Genomic DNA, 20,083 nt, shown 5'->3' on the forward strand with positions numbered 1-20,083 from the left:
ACTTAAAAAAAAAAAAAAAAAAAACCACCAGCAGGAATTCTTTGGTAATTCTGATTTGCAATACTTTCCAATTAGTCATTCCCACGGCAGAAATTCTACTCTCCACCACAAAGAAAAGAAATGTCATCACATAAATGAAAGGTAAGTGAAAGGTAAGCTTACGTCACTGATCTGCAAAGCATTGATCTTAGCCTGGACAACGTCTGGCGTGTCAGTAATGCTAGTGAATTTCATCTCCTCCGGCCGCGTGCGGTACAACCTCTCATTCAGGAGTTCCTGGGCTTTCTTTGCTTTCACCACATCCACAGAACCTTCTGTCAACCAGCCGACGCCTCGCAACCATTCCAGGTCTGACTTGTACACATTCTACAAATAAACCAAGGGTTACTGACATTGCCGAGACAACTCTACGTGCAGAGAGGTTTCGTACAGGCCTTTCCCCAAGCTCCTTCTCGTACAGTTACGCAACAAGCAGTCAATGAGACCGTGGCGTACCAGGTCCTTCCCACACACAGATAAACCCCTGACTTGCACAGCAACAAAGATACTTTTAAAGATACTTGCTACATGAAAACCAGTGGCATAATCTGCAAGCAGTCCGCAAGCAAACTGCAAGCAAACATTCTACAGCAGACCAAAAAAACATGGCTTCCTTATGAACTGCCCGGAACATTTCTGGTCCCCAGGCTGAAAACACTACTGATTTGGAAAGGATCACCCAGACAAATCAAAATAAACATACCAGGACTGACTGCAGGCTCATGAACGTGCATCGTTTGAAAGGACAGTTGCACAGTCACTAACAAACAGAGCCTCACGCACCTGCCATGAAGCTTTTCTACAGCTACTCTTACTCACATCACTCTTAAACAGCAACAGTAGTAACTACCACATCTCTATACAAACGCACATCGCTCTGTAGATCGTAGGCCTTCCTTGCATGGATCACGTCATTCTGGTCGGGCAGACAGGTCCACTGGTGAAGGTAGTGGCGGTAGTCAACATCACTGACTAGCGTCTGGCACTCCTTGGCTGCCTGCACTGACATCGCGTCGACTGGTATGTGGACCTGGGCCTTTGAATCATGGTACGCCTTCCTGTAAAGTCGGTCGTTCTGCAGCAACATGGCACGCGCAGCCCACGACAGCTTGGGATCCTCCTGGGCAGTCTGGCACCCAATGTAGTGGCCTTTCTGCTTCTCGTGCGTTTCTTTGTACTTGTACTGGAAATGCAGAAACAACGTAAGCAGCCACACATTGCTCACCTGAACGTGACTAATGAACAAAAGGCTTTCAGCTTCCTAAGCTGTCAACCCTTTGACACATTTCCCAGAGGTTCTGCCTCAGCACAGACAAAGCTCTGGTCCACTCAAAAGGCAGGCCCTCAAGCTCTCAAAAAAGGCATTCCCCAAGTCACCCACGATTTTTTAAAAATATCTCTGGCTTTTCTTAACACTCGTAAAGAACGAAAAATGGTACTGAAGCAGACACCTGTGTGCTCTGTAAGACCACTCTGAGCACCAGCCACATTTCACATCTTTACAGAGAAAATATTTGATAGTGGTGATTACAGGAACTGCAAGAATTCAGCAGCAACCACTGCCCTAATCAGCTTTAAATTGTTGCCTCGTGTCTGAAAATTCACACTTTGTTACCCAGCACTCTGAGCAATCTCACAAACATATCGCATGTCCTCTTATTCACAGAGCACTTACCAATAGGCAGCTTCAAGCTGTAGAAAGAAAGAGGTGCTCACAACAGGCTTTAAAATAACACAGGAGCACAAAAGTGTACATCGCTTCTAGCTCAACTGAACTTCACTCACTCCACGCTGAGGTGGACACAAGAAGAGACAGACGCAGCAACCACGTTAAGAGAAGACTGTACCTCACTAGCAATGTCTCTGGAAGCCTTGGCGTGTTTGATGGGAATGGCATCAGCTCTTATGTCATAGCTTTTCGCCTTGGCCTCATCCCAGGCCTTCTGATAATGTTTCTGCAAAGAAAATTAACCACCCTTGTTACATGCGGTCAAGACTCTGATACCAATGCCTTTTCCTTCTGATAATGTCTGCAAAGAAAATTAACCACCCTTGTTACATGCGGTCAAGACTCTGATACCAATGCCTTTTCCTAAAACCTACTCTCTTGGAATTAACAGCTTGGGTGCTCTGTTTGCCCCCTGTAACTGGCAGGGTTACAACAATGATCCTGGCAAGTGTCTTAACAGAAAACTCATGAGTTAAAAGTTAAAGTAGGTGCAAAATCCAAAACACAAAGAGTGGCTGAAATATTCCTGAAAGCATATCGCAACGTCCCCTCTAACAGACTACTGCTGACCACATGCATGAGCTCACCACACAGGCCCCAAACAGGCAGTCCAACTGACAGAGTGTACACCTCCACGACCAACATTGAATTCTGCATGACCCTACAACAGTCAGAGGTTCTGCTCACACACACCCGATCGCAGGGTCATAGCTACTGGGGACAAAACATCTGTTCTACTGACAAAACGTATCCAGACCCTACTTATGTTATGAAGCCTCCTGATAGCCACTAGAGACTTCTTTCTTTACCAGCCTTTTTTAGTCCTATCAAGAAAGCGAGTGTAGGCAGAGAGGCTCAGTCCATTTACGAGACTGAACAGAAACCAAAGTGCCTTTACGTGTCTAGTGACACCCAACCTGTCCAGGACATCAAGTCCAAGAACATGAGGGCTCCTTCTTTAGTGGCATCTCAGTCCACAGAAGCTTGGTCAGCCCAGCTGGCAACTTTGTCATTAGTACAGGTGGGTAAATGACACACTTTTCAGTCCTTTTTTGATGACTGTGAAAATTCAGAAACTGAATGCTACTGTAGGTCAGACTATAAGGAACTCAGAAAAAAACAGTAATCAAAACACGAGCAAGACAAAAACAGGGGAAGTGAAATGTCTGTTGCGATAGCACTTGAAATATTTCACCCCTAATTCAATCACATCAGGTACTTTTGAAAAATATTTAACATACTATCAACATCAAGAAAGGCTGGGAGTAAATACAGTTTTCAGGCAAAGCCCCAGTCAAGTCCTGCTGAAAATGCAAAATGGGAAATGTTTCCAGCTTTAAGAATCTCCAGTGTGTTAGTCCCATAAAACTAGTGAGTGAAACATCACAAATCTGCAAAACATGTCAGGGTTGATGAGTCTACAGACTCCAAAAACAACTCCATGGAAAGTATTTACCAGTTTTGTCAAAGGGAGGAGTTGTGTGGAATTGGACACTGAACTTTGGAGTTTGCTCATGAACACACAACCTATCAAGCAAGGCAGGCAACTCCGTGAGTCACACCCTCAGGAATCTGCGCAGTTTAGGATGAAAGGCATCAGTGCTGGCATGTTCCATGGAAGCAGTTCCATCAATTTCACATTCACACAGACTGAGAGAGGATACAAAGGCATGGATTCCAGATCAACACCTCCGGCCTACCTTGCTTAATGAATGTCTGGTTCATAAACACTGCTCACTGGTTCATCAACAACACACTCTGCCTAAAGAGCCTCTAGATGTAATCTACTGTTTAGAATACAAGCACATTAGAAGACAGCGTTAGTACACCACCATTTACAGTGAAGTCTAAAAGACACAGGGCAAAAACTGGAAGAGCATTTGTCATACCCTTAATTTAATAATGCTTCACACGCATAATGATTTTATTCTCTTACATTGCTGATGTTGAGAGCATTGGCTTTGGACTGCAGCATTACAGGAGTATCAGAAGGTATGGAAATCTGCGTCTTATCTCTATCCCAGGCTTCACGATACAGATGCTAAGGAGAAAGGAAGCATAATGACATTTCACGATGGTCTGAACACTTAAAAAAAAAAAAAAACAAAAACACCAGCAGGAATTCTTTGGTAATTCTGATTTGCAATACTTTCCAATTAGTCATTCCCACGGCAGAAATTCTACTCTCCACCACAAAGAAAAGAAATGTCATCACATAAATGAAAGGTAAGTGAAAGGTAAGCTTACGTCACTGATCTGCAAAGCATTGATCTTAGCCTGGACAACGTCTGGCGTGTCAGTAATGCTAGTGAATTTCATCTCCTCCGGCCGCGTGCGGTACAACCTCTCATTCAGGAGTTCCTGGGCTTTCTTTGCTTTCACCACATCCACAGAACCTTCTGTCAACCAGCCGACGCCTCGCAACCATTCCAGGTCTGACTTGTACACATTCTACAAATAAACCAAGGGTTACTGACATTGCCGAGACAACTCTACGTGCAGAGAGGTTTCGTACAGGCCTTTCCCCAAGCTCCTTCTCGTACAGTTACGCAACAAGCAGTCAATGAGACCGTGGCGTACCAGGTCCTTCCCACACACAGATAAACCCCTGACTTGCACAGCAACAAAGATACTTTTAAAGATACTTGCTACATGAAAACCAGTGGCATAATCTGCAAGCAGTCCGCAAGCAAACTGCAAGCAAACATTCTACAGCAGACCAAAAAAACATGGCTTCCTTATGAACTGCCCGGAACATTTCTGGTCCCCAGGCTGAAAACACTACTGATTTGGAAAGGATCACCCAGACAAATCAAAATAAACATACCAGGACTGACTGCAGGCTCATGAACGTGCATCGTTTGAAAGGACAGTTGCACAGTCACTAACAAACAGAGCCTCACGCACCTGCCATGAAGCTTTTCTACAGCTACTCTTACTCACATCACTCTTAAACAGCAACAGTAGTAACTACCACATCTCTATACAAACGCACATCGCTCTGTAGATCGTAGGCCTTCCTTGCATGGATCACGTCATTCTGGTCGGGCAGACAGGTCCACTGGTGAAGGTAGTGGCGGTAGTCAACATCACTGACTAGCGTCTGGCACTCCTTGGCTGCCTGCACTGACATCGCGTCGACTGGTATGTGGACCTGGGCCTTTGAATCATGGTACGCCTTCCTGTAAAGTCGGTCGTTCTGCAGCAACATGGCACGCGCAGCCCACGACAGCTTGGGATCCTCCTGGGCAGTCTGGCACCCAATGTAGTGGCCTTTCTGCTTCTCGTGCGTTTCTTTGTACTTGTACTGGAAATGCAAAAAGAAGAATTAAAAGAAATAGTGAATCTGGGATGAATTTCCCATAATTTCATGTTGCTACTGATCACAAATATATTTTTTTATGGTATGAAATATACTTTTTTAGAGTTTAGAAATGCCTAATGCATTTTTACTCCACCACTTCTGTTTATTTTCATTGTAGTTTATTCTTTTCTAATATCTGCTTAATGTCAGGATTTATAATTCAATGTTCCTTTTGTAAACTGTTGCCCATTTTCTTTCTGCAGTGAATTCTTTGTTAGTAGGCTTTCAAGATGAATCTGATATACCATGTTTTTTTACGTTGTACATAGGTTATTACTTCGTTCTTGTTTCACAAGCTAACTGAAAATAAATGTAAAGGAAAAACATACATCACTCGCAATATCCCTTGATGCCTTTGCACTTCGGATTGGAATTGCATCAGCTCTGATGTCATAACCCTTCTTTTTGGCCTCCTCCCAGGCTTGTATATAAAGTTTCTACACAAAAGAAGACAGAAAATGGCTTCTCAATATTCTGAAAGATGGAATTTCTACATTTCATAATTTTTTCTTAAAGTTTTCATGAATGCATACTTTAGAAGATCTTTACGGTTAAAGAAATGCTTACGTAATTTCTGAATTTCCATTACTTTAGTATATTTTTATATGTTCTTACATGGCTAACATTAGCTGCATTGGCCTTCGCTAACAAAATTGTCGGCGTGTCAGGCATGACGTGAATTGATGTTTTGTCTGCATCCCAGGCTTCTGTGTATAAACGCTAGGAGAGAGGAAAACACATTCCTTTAAAAAGTTTCTTTATGTGTGTCATGATAGAAAGACTGCAAATTTGAAAGCAGTAGTTATCAAAAATATATCCATGATATAAAAGAAAAGTAATCTTGAAGCTGTACAAGATATATATAACCAAACTAATACATTTGTCCAAAGAAAGTATTTTACAAACTGCGAGGGGTAGTTCAAGCAAGCTTTAAATACCCTGACATAGCAAAGTTTCTCATTGAACAGCTCAAGAAGGAAACTTTGTCCTTCCTCATTATTTCTCAGGCTAAGCTGGCACAGCAATTGATTGATTTAGGATTGCTGGGAAACTGCTGTAGGGGGAGAACTATATTCATTATTCTGCCATATCTGTAAGAGTTGTTTGATTGATGTTTCTTATTAAAGAGAAGGAGTAGGTACTTCGCGACTTTCATCCTCCAGGTCTGAGATAAATTGCAGAAGCTTCACTTCCAGGGAACATAAGCCATTTCCTCATAACTTGTTCATCATACAGTATGACATTCAGTCAACAATACATCATCATAGCAGCTGCAGTAAAAGCCTCAATATTCTGCTACATCCTATCTTATAGCATGGTCATGGCACCACCACCTCTAGACATACCCTAACACCTTGCTAGAACATCGTTTCTGCAGATTTCACAGTATTGTCTAAGAACTGCAAAAAAATTTAGCCTGTTCTGTCAGAGATGAGCTTTGTATAGTGAAGTAGCATTAACAAAATAGAAAAACCATACCAAACAAACATTTAAAAATAGGATTTCAGCTGAGATGGGAGGAAGAGGGAAATTCACCGAAATTTTTAGTATTACTCTTGAAAAATATGTGATTTAGGTGAATTTTTTCTGGACATTTTTACTAAGTGTTCAGTTCAGACAGAGCCCTGAGATAAGAGCTTTCCTGTGCAAAGGCTGAATTTGGACATTCATTTTCTCTAAGTCCACAATGAAAGTGTTTAGTCTCACTTTGTATTTTGTATTTTTCACCGCATGAACAAGTTCTATCAGCTAGTAATACTAGCGATTTTGACAAAAAAAAACCCCTCACCTTGTTCATTATCTCAGCATTTTGCTTGGCTAAGACCATGGCCAAAGAATCTGTCACACTAGTAAATTTAATTTGGTCTGCTGGTTGACGATACTTCCTTTCACTCAGGATTTCTCCAGCTTTCTTGGCTTTCTCAACTTCCATGGAACCAATAGGAACCCATCCAATACCTCTTAGCCATTCCAGATCTGATTTGTAAACAGCCTGAAAAAATTTGTAATTTCATTATATAAGTGCAAGTGTGATCAAATATTAAAATAATTATAAATAAGCATATTCTAGTCTATATGAACAATTGTATATATTTCTGCATAGGAGCAGGATATGGTTTTGAAAACAATTCTTATTTTTTAAGATTTAGTAAAATAATTATTAAATAACAAAAAGAATAGATTTCTTGAAGAACCCCACAAATATCAGAGTTACACACAAATTACGCCTCAGGCTAAGGACTGAGAAAACAGGATTAAACATAAATTTGATGATAGAATATTAAACATTTCACCTCTATCAACATGTCTGATGCAAGTGACTAAGGCATAGTACAAATCTTTTAAAAATTATATTGTACAAGACCCAGTATATTTAATCATGTATTGTAAATTTAACGGTTTACTCACATCACTCTGTAGATCATAGGCCTTCTTAGCATGGATAACATCATTCTGGTCTGGCAGACAGATCCACTGATGCAGATAGTGGCGGTAATCAATATCGCTGACCAACCCTTGACATTTCTTGGCCAACACGATTCCCAGCATGTCCACTGGGCTACTGAAGTTTGTCTTTGTCTTCTCAAAGGCTTTCTTGTACTCCCTGTCACTCTGGATCTTGGCCACGTGCATCGACCACATCATCTTCGGATCATCCTCTATGTTACGGGCCCCTATGTGGTGGCCAAGCTGCTTGCGATAGCCTTCTTTGTATTTGTACTGAAATAAAGTATATCCATATTCACATGGTGTATTTATAAATTAATAAATAATTCACACAGTTTAACATAGCCATTACTATTTTGTTTAGAGAAAAATATGGTTTAGGTCTTTCATTAGTTTTTAAGTTTTACTAATTCTCACACAAAAAGGATTTTTATTACAGATATCATTATCTCTGATTTTTTATATAACTATATCACACTTTCAATTAACTAAACATTTAATGTCACATACTTACTAACAAGTTTGATATTCCACATTCTTTTACTATTAAGATTAAAATGTAAAGATTAACTTATTTTAAAAGCTTATTCCAAAACACCTTGAGGAAGATAGTCTGAGTTGGTCTTAATACTAACAGATTAAATATCAATCTTGATAGAAAAACAAGGAGCATAAAGAACTGTTATCCTCTGTCTCTCAGTGACATTTCCTCATCCCAGAAGCAAAACCTGTCATAGTCATTGCATACTTTTTTTCCTGCTTTTGTATTTAGACATCTTGGATTTCAATATGACACTTCAACAGAACTATTTTTTCCACAGGAAAAGACAACAATTTAGAACTTTTAGAATTGATTTACTAATATATCTATTTTGCGGAGAGATTTTAAAGTATTTCCTATTTTGAATCAGAAATTAATTTGACTAACTCTAGCATAGACTCGTACGCCTTATTGATTATCCTACTTGAACATCCATGGACATCAATGGAACTATTACAGGGGGCATAGAAATAATCCTCACATTATTTTATTTATTTATTACTGTGATATATACCTCATGTATAAAAATACTGGCTATCTATTCCTTTCATGTACTAAAGGCATGCAGTAGAATCACTGGATTTCAGTATTATCTATTCTACAAACTTAAGGTATTACATTAACAAACAATGGAACAAACTTTTCCATTACCAAATCCATACAGACATGATAAAAAAACCTGCTTACATCACTGGCAATCTCTCTGGATGCTCTGGCAGCTTGAATAGGAATGGCATCAAAACGCAAATCATGACCCTTCTTCTTTGATTCCTCCAAAGCTAGTCTGTACCTTTTCTGTGAGAAAAAAAATTCACATTTTTGTTTCAAAAACAAAATTACACTTCACTTAAGCACATTTGTGTAATAAAACAGATTAAGTCCCTAAACAATATTGTTAATGTTGAGACAACTTAAATATATGAACACAGTTCTATCTGCTCCAGAAAATAAAAAAATGCAAATTTCAAAGATCTTGTAATTGTATTGTAGACACTTGAAAACTGGAAATCATTTAGGAAAGGCAAAGAAAGGAATATTCTAAAAGTTAAATAATTTATTTCCATACCTTGCTATAGAAATGATTTCTCATTTATGGCAGATAATATACTTTAAAAGCCCAATTAGATACCCAGGAGGTAAATTCTAGCAAAAGAACAACTCTGATTTTAGCAGTGGAGCTGGCAATTTGTGAAACTAAACATCTTGACAATATTATAATATTAATAAAAATTCAGAGATGACAAAATTGTACTTGTCAGAAATCCTTTCATTCTCTCAACTCTTCAGTTTTACTCACCTGACTGTAGTTTAATTGGTTTTGTTTAGCTAGCAGGATTTCTGGTGTGTCAGGCATGACATGAACCATGGCCTTATCTTTATTCCATGCTTCAGTGTACAAATGCTAAGAAAGAATACAGGAAGAGATCAATATTGCATTCCAAAACAAGTTAATATCTCATTAATCAGGTAAAACATAGAGCATACTAGGTAAAATTACAGGAAATATAGCATGGATAAATGGTTGTGTATTTAATCAGGTAGAGATACCATTATTAAAAAGAGAATTTATCAAAGGAAGTTTAACAACACTTAGAAAACTGCCACATTACTTAAGAATTATGAATAAACCAAAGCATTATTACTGCTCACTGCACAGACATGTCAAAGAAAAGATTAAGATGTAATATGCAGAATATCATGACAAAGTTGACTCTTCCGTTACATGGCCTAATAGTTTTGATTGAAAAAAACAGAGCACACTATTTGAAAATACATCATCTCTGAACTTCAGCATTACTTGTGACCATTGTATTTCTAGGCCTGTCTCCAGGGTTTAGGTGGAGACTGATGATGTGTTACCTAATTGAATCAAGACTCACCTTATTCATTGTCTCTGCATTCTGCTTGGCTAAGACCATCTCTGGAGAATCAGTGACGCTAGTAAATTTGATTGTGTCTGGAGGCTGACGGTATATTTTCTCGCTTAAGATCTCTCCTGCCTTCTTGGCTTTTTCAACATCCAAGGAACCAATTGGGACCCAACCAGTGCCCCGCAACCATTCAAGGTCAGACTTGTAGCAGTTCTATTACAAAAAAAATACATAGGTTATAATAATAATAATAATGCAATTTTACACGGTGCATCTTTTCACAGTTAAGTAACCTCACTATCAACTTTTAATTCAAATAAATTCAAAACCCTAGAGAAAATCTTAGAAAAAATAACTGCATTTCATCTACATTAAGAGTGAAACCATTATCCAAGTTTCTCAGAATGGCAAATGATAAATAGCCCAAATTCTGGAATTACAGAATTTAATTTAAATACCTATTAGTTAACATATCCTATTGGAGATCTGAGTTTCTATTAGCCATAAAACTTAAAAATAAGTCTTGAAAATTTGGTTCCACCACATTGGTATGTGATGGCCTGGTCCACCTATGTAATATATCACATACATTCCTCACCAAAAAGTTAAATCAAAAAGAGCTCACATCACTCTGTAGATCATAGGCCTTCTTAGCATGGATAACATCATTCTGGTCTGGCAGACAGATCCACTGATGCAGATAGTGGCGGTAATCAATATCGCTGACCAACCCTTGACATTTCTTGGCCAACACGATTCCCAGCATGTCCACTGGGCTACTGAAGTTTGTCTTTGTCTTCTCAAAGGCTTTCTTGTACTCCCTGTCACTCTGGATCTTGGCCACGTGCATCGACCACATCATCTTCGGATCATCCTCTATGTTACGGGCCCCTATGTGGTGGCCAAGCTGCTTGCGATAGCCTTCTTTGTATTTGTACTGAAATAAAGTATATCCATATTCACATGGTGTATTTATAAATTAATAAATAATTCACACAGTTTAACATAGCCATTACTATTTTGTTTAGAGAAAAATATGGTTTAGGTCTTTCATTAGTTTTTAAGTTTTACTAATTCTCACACAAAAAGGATTTTTATTACAGATATCATTATCTCTGATTTTTTATATAACTATATCACACTTTCAATTAACTAAACATTTAATGTCACATACTTACTAACAAGTTTGATATTCCACATTCTTTTACTATTAAGATTAAAATGTAAAGATTAACTTATTTTAAAAGCTTATTCCAAAACACCTTGAGGAAGATAGTCTGAGTTGGTCTTAATACTAACAGATTAAATATCAATCTTGATAGAAAAACAAGGAGCATAAAGAACTGTTATCCTCTGTCTCTCAGTGACATTTCCTCATCCCAGAAGCAAAACCTGTCATAGTCATTGCATACTTTTTTTCCTGCTTTTGTATTTAGAGTGGATTCTCACATTAAATTTTTGAGATTTGAGTTAGAACCCTAAATAGAGATTTTTACGCAAGTTTTTTTGAAAAAACACTTCACTAATACTAGTGAGAAACAATCCTCTCCTTATTAAATATATTTAACCCTTATTAAATATAATAATATACATACTGTTAGGATTTAATTAAAGATACAAGTTTATGAGCTATAAAATTAACATGATAGCAGCATTATATTGTCCTTATAACTTCTCAACATTTAATTTTTACAATTAAGTCTTTAAACATATATAATAATTTGCTTCCAAAAATCTATTATTTGAGATCACAGTTTCATTGAAATGCCTTTTACAGAATCCAGCTGATAACTTTCAGGTTGCAGCGACCAGATGTCACCACACAAAGAAACAAAAAGTAGTTTCTTACATCACTGGCAATTTGCCTGGATGCTTTGGCAGCTTGAATGGGGATAGCATCACTTCTCAAATCATAGCCTTTCTTTTTTGCTTCTTCCATGGCCTGTTTGTAGAGGTTCTAGGTGAAGAATTAAACAATAGGGTTCATGTAAGTAAGTTCCATATACTACATTTTCGGCAAAACAAACTGCTTGTAAGTAGAGTAGATTTAAAAAATTGTGTTAAGATTTATGCTAACCCAGCTTTATCTAATTTTCTTAACTCAAAGCCCCAGATCAGTAGCTGATACAAATTCTATCAAAGGAAGCTCTTTGCTAAATACATTAGCTAACAACTTTCTTCTTTCAATACTTTAAATAACATAACATTGACTACAATTTGAGATAAATTATTCTTCTATACAAGTGGAGTAAAACTTACTTTTCAAAGCCACCTTTTATGGATGTCAATTTATTTGCCTAAACTAACATTGAACACTGGGATCACTGCTCTTCAGAATTGTGCTGGAAATTACCTTTTTGGTATTTCCAATGTTGGAATTAATTTTGTGTCTTCCCAACAGTATGCATGCTGGCAGAAATGACTCCCAAAAATTCACTGAAGACACAAAACTTCTCATGGAATTTATTCTCAATAGTGCTTACTGTTGTATGTATGCACTACTGTACAAATATGCAAACGATGTTTTTAAAGTCACAATTTTGAGCATAAATATTGGGGGTTACTTAAAGAAACTGATGGTATCATCTATATAAGGTTTATCAGAATACTGATGATCCAGCCATGAAACAGACCAGTTACATTTGGAGAGCTAACACACTCACCATACTGTAGTTTTGCATGTTCTGTTTTGCCAGTGTAATTTCAGGTGTGTCAGGCATTATGTGGATTTGTGTCTTGTCATTATCCCAAGCCTCAGTATATAAATGCTGCAGGAGAAATAACGTATGTTAAAGGGGGGAAAAAAACCGTGACTACTTGGAGATCTCCTAAAACATAAAAAGAATTACAGATCTGTAGTCCAAGTCTAAAAAATCCTTATTCCTTATATAACAATGAGATTTTATATTCACTCCTGTAGATACTTAATGTCCAGGTTAAGAATTAGTAATCTAGAAAGAATTATGTTAAAAAAAAATATTTAGAAAAAAGGCACAAAATGCTAATCAGACACACAGAGATCTAAACTCTAAGAACAAGGCCTGTTTGAAAGAGGAAATGGTTTTATTTGCGATCAGGACCACAGATTCAGAAAAACTTTTACATTTTAACTACTACGCTGAATTATTTAAAATACAGCTATTTCAAAGACTGCCCTAAAACAAGTAGTTTATTAATTACTAGATAAACTTGAAAAATTATTAGATTTATTAGACAAATTGCTCTATTAAAATTTAGATAAAAGTTAGGTAACATTACTAGATACACAGTACAGTATGTGGAAAGCTTCACAACTGATAATTCCAATTTAACTTGGTAACTTGAAAGATATTATTAAATTAGCACTTGCTGAAAATAAGTTACCTGTTGATTACCAAGAATGTAACTTACACTTTTAAAGCCTTGCTGTGCTGAAATCTCACACAGCAACCACACATCTGTATTTCTAGGCCTGTCTCCAGGGTTTAGGTGGAGACTGATGATGTGTTACCTAATTGAATCAAGACTCACCTTATTCATTGTCTCTGCATTCTGCTTGGCTAAGACCATCTCTGGAGAATCAGTGACGCTAGTAAATTTGATTGTGTCTGGAGGCTGACGGTATATTTTCTCGCTTAAGATCTCTCCTGCCTTCTTGGCTTTTTCAACATCCAAGGAACCAATTGGGACCCAACCAGTGCCCCGCAACCATTCAAGGTCAGACTTGTAGCAGTTCTATTACAAAATACAAAGACAGCTGTCTCATTGATATTGCCGGTTAAACATTTCATATATACCATGCAACTAATGCTTACTTTCTGTAAGCTGCCTTCCTCCTAGTTCAATCTGCAAAACAAACTCTGTTAGCAACCTAGATTCAGACCTCTTATCTGTCTTCAAGAGGTATCATTCACCCAACAACATGCTGGGAATGGTCAAAGAGTAAAGGGATTAAAACAAAACCCTGAATGTCAGTATAAACTTTTCCTGTAACATCCGTTCCAAACAAATAAATGTTCACCCACTAAGAACAGCAGGTCTTAATTTAAACCATTTTCTCCAAGACAGAACACAGGAATTGTCTCCACTAAAGTCATGCAACTAAAAAAAAAAAAAAAGTCATACTAGGCTATTTCCTCTTTCCAGTTAATCCACATATAAAGGTATTAAGATTGTCTATTATGAAGGATTATATACAGCTAATTCTACTATTCAGCTAACTGATTAGCTGTATATAAACCTTCGTAATACTCAACCTTCCTTACACACAGATTCATTCACTCCTAAAAATCCTATGACCTTGCTTGGAACAGGTAAATCAAAACACAATATGAAAAAACACTATATGAGAGAGACAGTTCAAGCACCTTCTATAGTTTATATTCCAAGGAAATTACATACACTTCAGAAATCCAACGCTTATCAGCGAGTACTCACATCACTCTGTAGATCATAGGCCTTCTTAGCATGGATAACATCATTCTGGTCTGGCAGGCAAGTCCATTCATGTAGATAGTGACGGTAATCAATATCGCTGACCAACTCCTGACATTTCTTGGCCAACACGATTCCCAGCATGTCCACTGGGCTACTGAAGTGTGTCTTCGTCTTCTCAAAGGCTTTCTTGTACTCCCTGTCACTCTGGATCTTGGCCACGTGCATCGACCACACCATCTTCGGATCATCCTCTACGTTACGGGCCCCTATGTGGTGGCCAAGCTGCTTGCGATAGCCTTCCTTATACTTGTACTATAGGCAAAAAAAAGTTCAGTGAGTTTTAGTTTAGTTTTCTTTATGTTCCTAGCAGCCCCTGTGGCACAACCGCCAGAGAACTTAGTATCTGAAACCACAGAGACTTTAGAGTGAGAAAGTATTCAGCTGATGAACTGCAGTGTACAGCTACAAAAGATTCACATAACATTATCCACCTGATATGACCTTCACATTTTTGAAGAAACTCCCTGGCCTACATATTAACAGCTACTACTCAGTAACTGAGAGCAAAAATGTCTCCAAATTACGGCAGTGATATGAAAGGCCCGAAGTTCAAAAAATATCCCCTACGTAAAGAATCAGTGGCCTTCAAGCACAATAGCCAAATAAACTCCTAGTCAATCTATTCAGGAGATGATAAAAACTGGAAGAGCATAGAGACAGACATGGAAGTTTAAATAGAGACACTAAACACATATATGGAATAAATTTTGATATTAATACCTAATAATAATAAAAATTATTTACTTTTATACTGCCTTTATTTTTACACAAAAACTTGGTTTGGGTTGTCTTTCCTAATGTCTAGCTCAGCTGTTTACCTGCACTACTAGGGGCGTGCAGACTTGCACTACTGAGGGCAGCACATGTGGCGGGGGGCTCCCCCCCCGTGTAAGCAATGACCACCAGTGGGGTCATGATGGCTGCATCAAGCTTATGCTGGACTTTGGGGATGGATACAACATAGTAGCCAAGGCCTGTCTGGAGCAGTGACACAAACGTCTTGCTGGTATGCAAATATGACTATAAATCAATTGTCTTACTTTATAAATAGTAGACAGCCCAGGGCCCGTTGAGCTCTCCTGCACGCCAGGATCTCCCCTTGAGTAGGGACGCCTCTCAAGGTTACTCCTTAAGGTCGAGAGATTCCTTGCCACAACAGATCCTCTGTAAGTGACTAACAGCATGCTAAACTTTGAAATCTTAGCTAAGAGATATAAAGGACTGATTGTGCATATATAATACCATAGACTTAAACCGTTGGGACTAGGATTGGATCCAGCCACGCCTAGACTCCTCTCTGAGAAGGAGTTTAGAAAGCAAGGGGGTCCTTTCTGAACCTCATGATTCAAGGGAAGGGTCTCCCTGACAGTATTGTCTGACCCTGTCCTCTATGCAGTAAATAATCAAGTGTACCTTGCCATCGAATCTTGTTCACTGTCGAAAGCAAGGGGGTCCTTTCTGAACCTCATGATTCAAGGGAAGGGTCTCCCTGACAGTATTGTCTGACCCTGTCCTCTATGCAGTAAATAATCAAGTGTACCTTGCCACCGAATCTTGTTAAACCACTGTCACATTTACCATTGAACTCTGTTAACTCACTGTTTTATATCAATAAAGTGTATCATTGCTGCTCTCTTACAAGTGAAGTGCAATATCACTCCAGCCACGACAGCACACGACCTCAAAAGTCCAGTCTGTTGCCTAAGGAGACGCTGCCACAAGCCCAGGAGGGACACTGCTTTGGATTATGTCCATCACCCAGCTCCTGCTGTTACTCTCTCCACCCTGGCTACACATTCCCTTGCAACACCACACACCTATAACAGGCAGGGACAGCTACAGGCAGACCCTCCAGAACCAACACGTTTACGGACTAGCTGAATGGTAATGACAGGCAAGTGCTGGGTAGCCTCCATTTGGCTAAGGTTGCAAACCCTGGGCTTCAACTGCAAGCACCTGGGAACTGTCTGATAGGGCGTGCCGCCAAGGGCTCCTGTGTACTTACATCACTTGCAATGTCTCTGGAAGCTTTAGCAGACTTGATAGGAATGGCATCTGCCCGCATGTCGTAGCCCTTTTTCTTCTCTTCCTCCATCGCAAGCTTGTACAGTTTCTGAAGGAAAAACAAGCACTCCCCTCAAGCAACACTTCTTCCCAGGCCACAGCAGCGTCCAGGGACGCACACTTAACCCCAGCTCAAACACCTACCTCACTGAAGTTCATTTGGTTCTGCTGGGCTAGCAAAATACCAGGTGTATCCGGCATAATGTGAACGCTGGTTTTATCTTTCTCCCAGGCTGATGTGTACGAGCGCTGGAAAAATGAGTACACAACGTGAAATACGATCACGCAAGCACCGGGCAACAAACTCACAGAGCAAGCTAGCTCAACAAACTGAAGCAAGGGGCCTCTACTTCGCACTGACTCAGGAATGCCTTTTCCTGTCCCAAAACTTTCTAACGCTTCACCCTTTGCTTTTCCACACTGCACCCAGTCACCGCTCCAACCACACAAAATAGAATTTGGTCTAAAACAAGGAACACAAATCCCGGATGCAAAGGACGCAATACCCCACTTTGCAAAACCCAGGCCCTGGAAGGAGAGAGCCCAAAGTCCTGGGAAATGCACTCGTTTCCTTCAGGTTGCACACACAAGGAAATCTCACTTGGTTCATAATTTCAGAGTTGTGCTTTGCCAGCACCATAGGCATCGAGTCAGGAATGCTCGTGAATTTGATGGTGTCCGGGTGTTGCCGATACCCCTTGTCACTCAGGATGAGGCCCGCCCTCTTATTCTTCTCATCGTCCAGCGAACCACTTGGGGACCAGCCAATGCCCCTCAGCCACAGAAGGTCGGACTTGTACACATTCTGAAAGGACAGCAAGGACACAAAGCAGCTCAGCAACCTCCTTGCTCCATGCAGCCACTCCTCCTACCGTGGCAAGCTCTGCCTACCAAAACACGTTCCCCTGGGTCAACCCACCAGCCACCACAAAAGGGACTCCCATTAAGCTCAGCCCCCCACAACCTGGCTCCCCACGCCTACCACAGCACAAGCACGTGCCAAGCAATCCACAAACCCTCCCTCACCATCTTCTTAGTCTCCCTGGAAAAGACCTGCCCCATGTGGCAATCTCCAGCTGGCAGTGGCACAGGAGGAGCCTTATACCGCATCACCTAATGCTCTTCATACCACTCACCACTGCACACGTGGCTTGCCTTTGCCCACTCTTGGTCTTCCAAAAGAAAGTATTTGACTCCGTTGCCCTTCCCCTGCCATACAGAACTCTAGCCACCTGCCGCAACTCTCCCCCCAAAATGATCAAGGCAAGACAGGACTCTACTCCGAGCATAAAGTATGACCCCACGAAAACTTCATCCCTGGCCATTCTGAACTAAATCTCAGCAAAAAGAGAGATGGACTGCTGAGATCTCTCATGAACTGTAAAATGAGAAATTTAAAAGTCCTGGATGAGAGAGGTTGAAATTGAACATTTCTTTTCAATAGAAACACAGGGGTAATGGTTTTAAACTGAAAGAGGGTAGATTTAGATTAGGTATTAGGAAGAAATTCTTTACTGTGAGAGTGGTGAGGGACTGGAACAGGTTGCCCGGGTAAGTTGTGGATGCTCCCTCCCTGGCAGTGTTCAAGGCCAGGTGGGATGGGGCTTTGAGCAACATGATCCAATGAAAGGTGTCCCTGCCCATTGTAGGGGCATTGGAACTAGATGATCTTGAAGGTCCCTTCCAACCAAAACCATTCTATGATTCAGCAAGATAGTACGGCTACAACACAGTCTCACAGCATCAGCCTAGACTTACATGCTCCCCACCCGGACCTTCTCCAACAGCGGAGCAGAACACAAGACAGACTGCTGGTTTCCACACTGCCAGTAAAGAATAACTTACATCACTCTGCAGGTCGTACACTTTCCTGGCTTGTACAACATCGTTCTGGTCCGGCAGACAGGTCCACCGATGCAGAGGGTGCTTGTAATCAATGTCGCTGACCAACTCCTGACATTTCTTGGCCAACACGATTCCCAGCATGTCCACTGGGCTACTGAAGTGTGTCTTCGTCTTCTCAAAGGCTTTCTTGTACTCCCTGTCACTCTGGATCTTGGCCACGTGCATCGACCACACCATCTTCGGATCATCCTCTATGTTACGGGCCCCTATGTGGTGGCCAAGCTGCTTTCCCTGTCACCTCTGGTCTTGGCCACGTGCATCGACCACACCATCTTCGGATCATCCTCTATGTTACGGGCCCCTATGTGGTGGCCAAGCTGCTTGCGATAGCCTTCTTTGTATTTGTACTGCAGGGTTAAAGAAGCTCAGTAAGTTTCAGGCCAACTGTTCTCCCTTCTGACACTATTCTGTAGCAGTGCCTGTGAGCGAGCGCTTTGCTAATGGAGCCTGGCAAGATCACCACGTGAAGAGGCGTCCAAGCACAGCATATCCCTACTGTGTCCTACACTTCCATCCCACCCCATGCCTACGCTGGGCCACAGGAGGCACATGGAGGCCCAGACGGCAACTCCAACCAAGGTAGCTTGGGAACCAGGAGCGATGCATGACAGCAGACAGGGTCTCCACACAACCTAAGCATCCCCACGGAGAGGCCAGCTCTTCAGCTGGGATGCAAAACTCGGGGAAAACCCCCGGACCGCTCCAGCAGGCAACCTGGGCCTCATCCTGCACAGCCCTGACTGCACTCACCCACACAGCCCACAGCAGCTGACACACTCCGCTGCACCAGGCCCTCCTGCACAGTGCTCAGGAGTCTTATTCTCCCAGCCCCATGTGTGTCCTCAGCTGCAGACCTACAGCCACTAAGCCTGGGAAGTGGCAAGGGGCAACACGACACTTTTTTAGCAACGTGCATGTCAAGAGCTTATGGGTGAAAACTAGAGACCAAGCAAACAAAGGAAACTTTGTGATTGCTGTCTACTACAGGCCACCTGATCAAGGAGAGGGGGTTGAGGAAGTATTCCTTCTTCAACTGCAGGAAGCATCACACTTGCAGGCCCTGATCCTGATAGGGGAATTCAACCACCTGAACATCTGCTGGAAAAGCAGCACAGCAAACTGCAAGCAGTCCAGGAAACTACTGGAGTGCGTTGTGAACAACTTCCTAGTACGGGTGATGGAGAGCCTGACCACAGAAAAGGCACTGCTGGACCTGTTGCTCTCTAATGAGGAAGAACTTATCGAAGAGGTCAAGTTTGGAGGTAGCCTGGGCTGCAGCAATCATGCTCTGGTAGAATTCTCAATCTTGAGGGGTGCAGGACAGGTAAAAAGTAGAATTGGTACCCTAAACCTCAGAAAGGCAAACTTTGAAAGTTTAGGGCACTAGTGAGTGGGATCCCTTGGGAAACTGCCCTCAGAGATAAAGGAGTGAACGAGAGCTGGGAATTATTTAAAGATATTTTTCTTAGGGCACAAGAGCTCTCAATCCCAACATGCAGGAAGTCAGGCAGGGGAGGCAGAAGGCCAGCTTGGCTAAGTCAAGACCTCTTAGCCAAACTAAAACACAAAAACAAAATGCATAGGCAGTGGAGGGAGGGATACACATCCTGGGGAGATTATAGGGATATGGCCCAGGAGTGCAGGGA

The 20,083-nt window shown here is 40.8% G+C and overlaps 1 protein-coding gene across 31 annotated transcripts in view; it reads right to left on the reverse strand.

The window, feature by feature from the left end:
- Window positions 1-20,083, reverse strand: part of NEB (nebulin) — a 136,443-nt gene that overhangs the window by 66,414 nt on the left and 49,946 nt on the right. For 26 of the 31 annotated variants that reach the window (XM_019470416.1, XM_009273141.2, XM_019470430.1 and 23 more), the window contains 22 exons: window positions 18,743-18,784; window positions 18,378-18,647; window positions 17,134-17,337; window positions 16,677-16,781; window positions 16,474-16,581; window positions 14,409-14,720; window positions 13,503-13,706; window positions 12,656-12,760; window positions 11,842-11,949; window positions 10,618-10,929; window positions 10,002-10,205; window positions 9,419-9,523; window positions 8,809-8,916; window positions 7,542-7,853; window positions 6,922-7,125; window positions 5,748-5,852; window positions 5,462-5,569; window positions 4,764-5,075; window positions 4,016-4,219; window positions 3,705-3,809; window positions 1,887-1,994; window positions 911-1,222 (listed from right to left, as the gene is read on the reverse strand). In XM_019470416.1, coding sequence (XP_019325961.1) covers window positions 911-1,222; window positions 1,887-1,994; window positions 3,705-3,809; window positions 4,016-4,219; window positions 4,764-5,075; window positions 5,462-5,569; window positions 5,748-5,852; window positions 6,922-7,125; window positions 7,542-7,853; window positions 8,809-8,916; window positions 9,419-9,523; window positions 10,002-10,205; window positions 10,618-10,929; window positions 11,842-11,949; window positions 12,656-12,760; window positions 13,503-13,706; window positions 14,409-14,720; window positions 16,474-16,581; window positions 16,677-16,781; window positions 17,134-17,337; window positions 18,378-18,647; window positions 18,743-18,784 — 3,957 coding nt within the window. The remainder of the gene's footprint in view (window positions 1-910; window positions 1,223-1,886; window positions 1,995-3,704; window positions 3,810-4,015; window positions 4,220-4,763; window positions 5,076-5,461; window positions 5,570-5,747; window positions 5,853-6,921; window positions 7,126-7,541; window positions 7,854-8,808; window positions 8,917-9,418; window positions 9,524-10,001; window positions 10,206-10,617; window positions 10,930-11,841; window positions 11,950-12,655; window positions 12,761-13,502; window positions 13,707-14,408; window positions 14,721-16,473; window positions 16,582-16,676; window positions 16,782-17,133; window positions 17,338-18,377; window positions 18,648-18,742; window positions 18,785-20,083) is intronic. The other 5 variants (XM_019470435.1, XM_019470436.1, XM_019470434.1 and 2 more) reach the window with 4 other exon arrangements.

Source organism: Aptenodytes forsteri, unplaced genomic scaffold (genome assembly GCF_000699145.1).
Source record: "Aptenodytes forsteri isolate BGI_AS27 unplaced genomic scaffold, ASM69914v1 Scaffold174, whole genome shotgun sequence".
NCBI classification, from domain to species: domain Eukaryota; kingdom Metazoa; phylum Chordata; class Aves; order Sphenisciformes; family Spheniscidae; genus Aptenodytes; species Aptenodytes forsteri.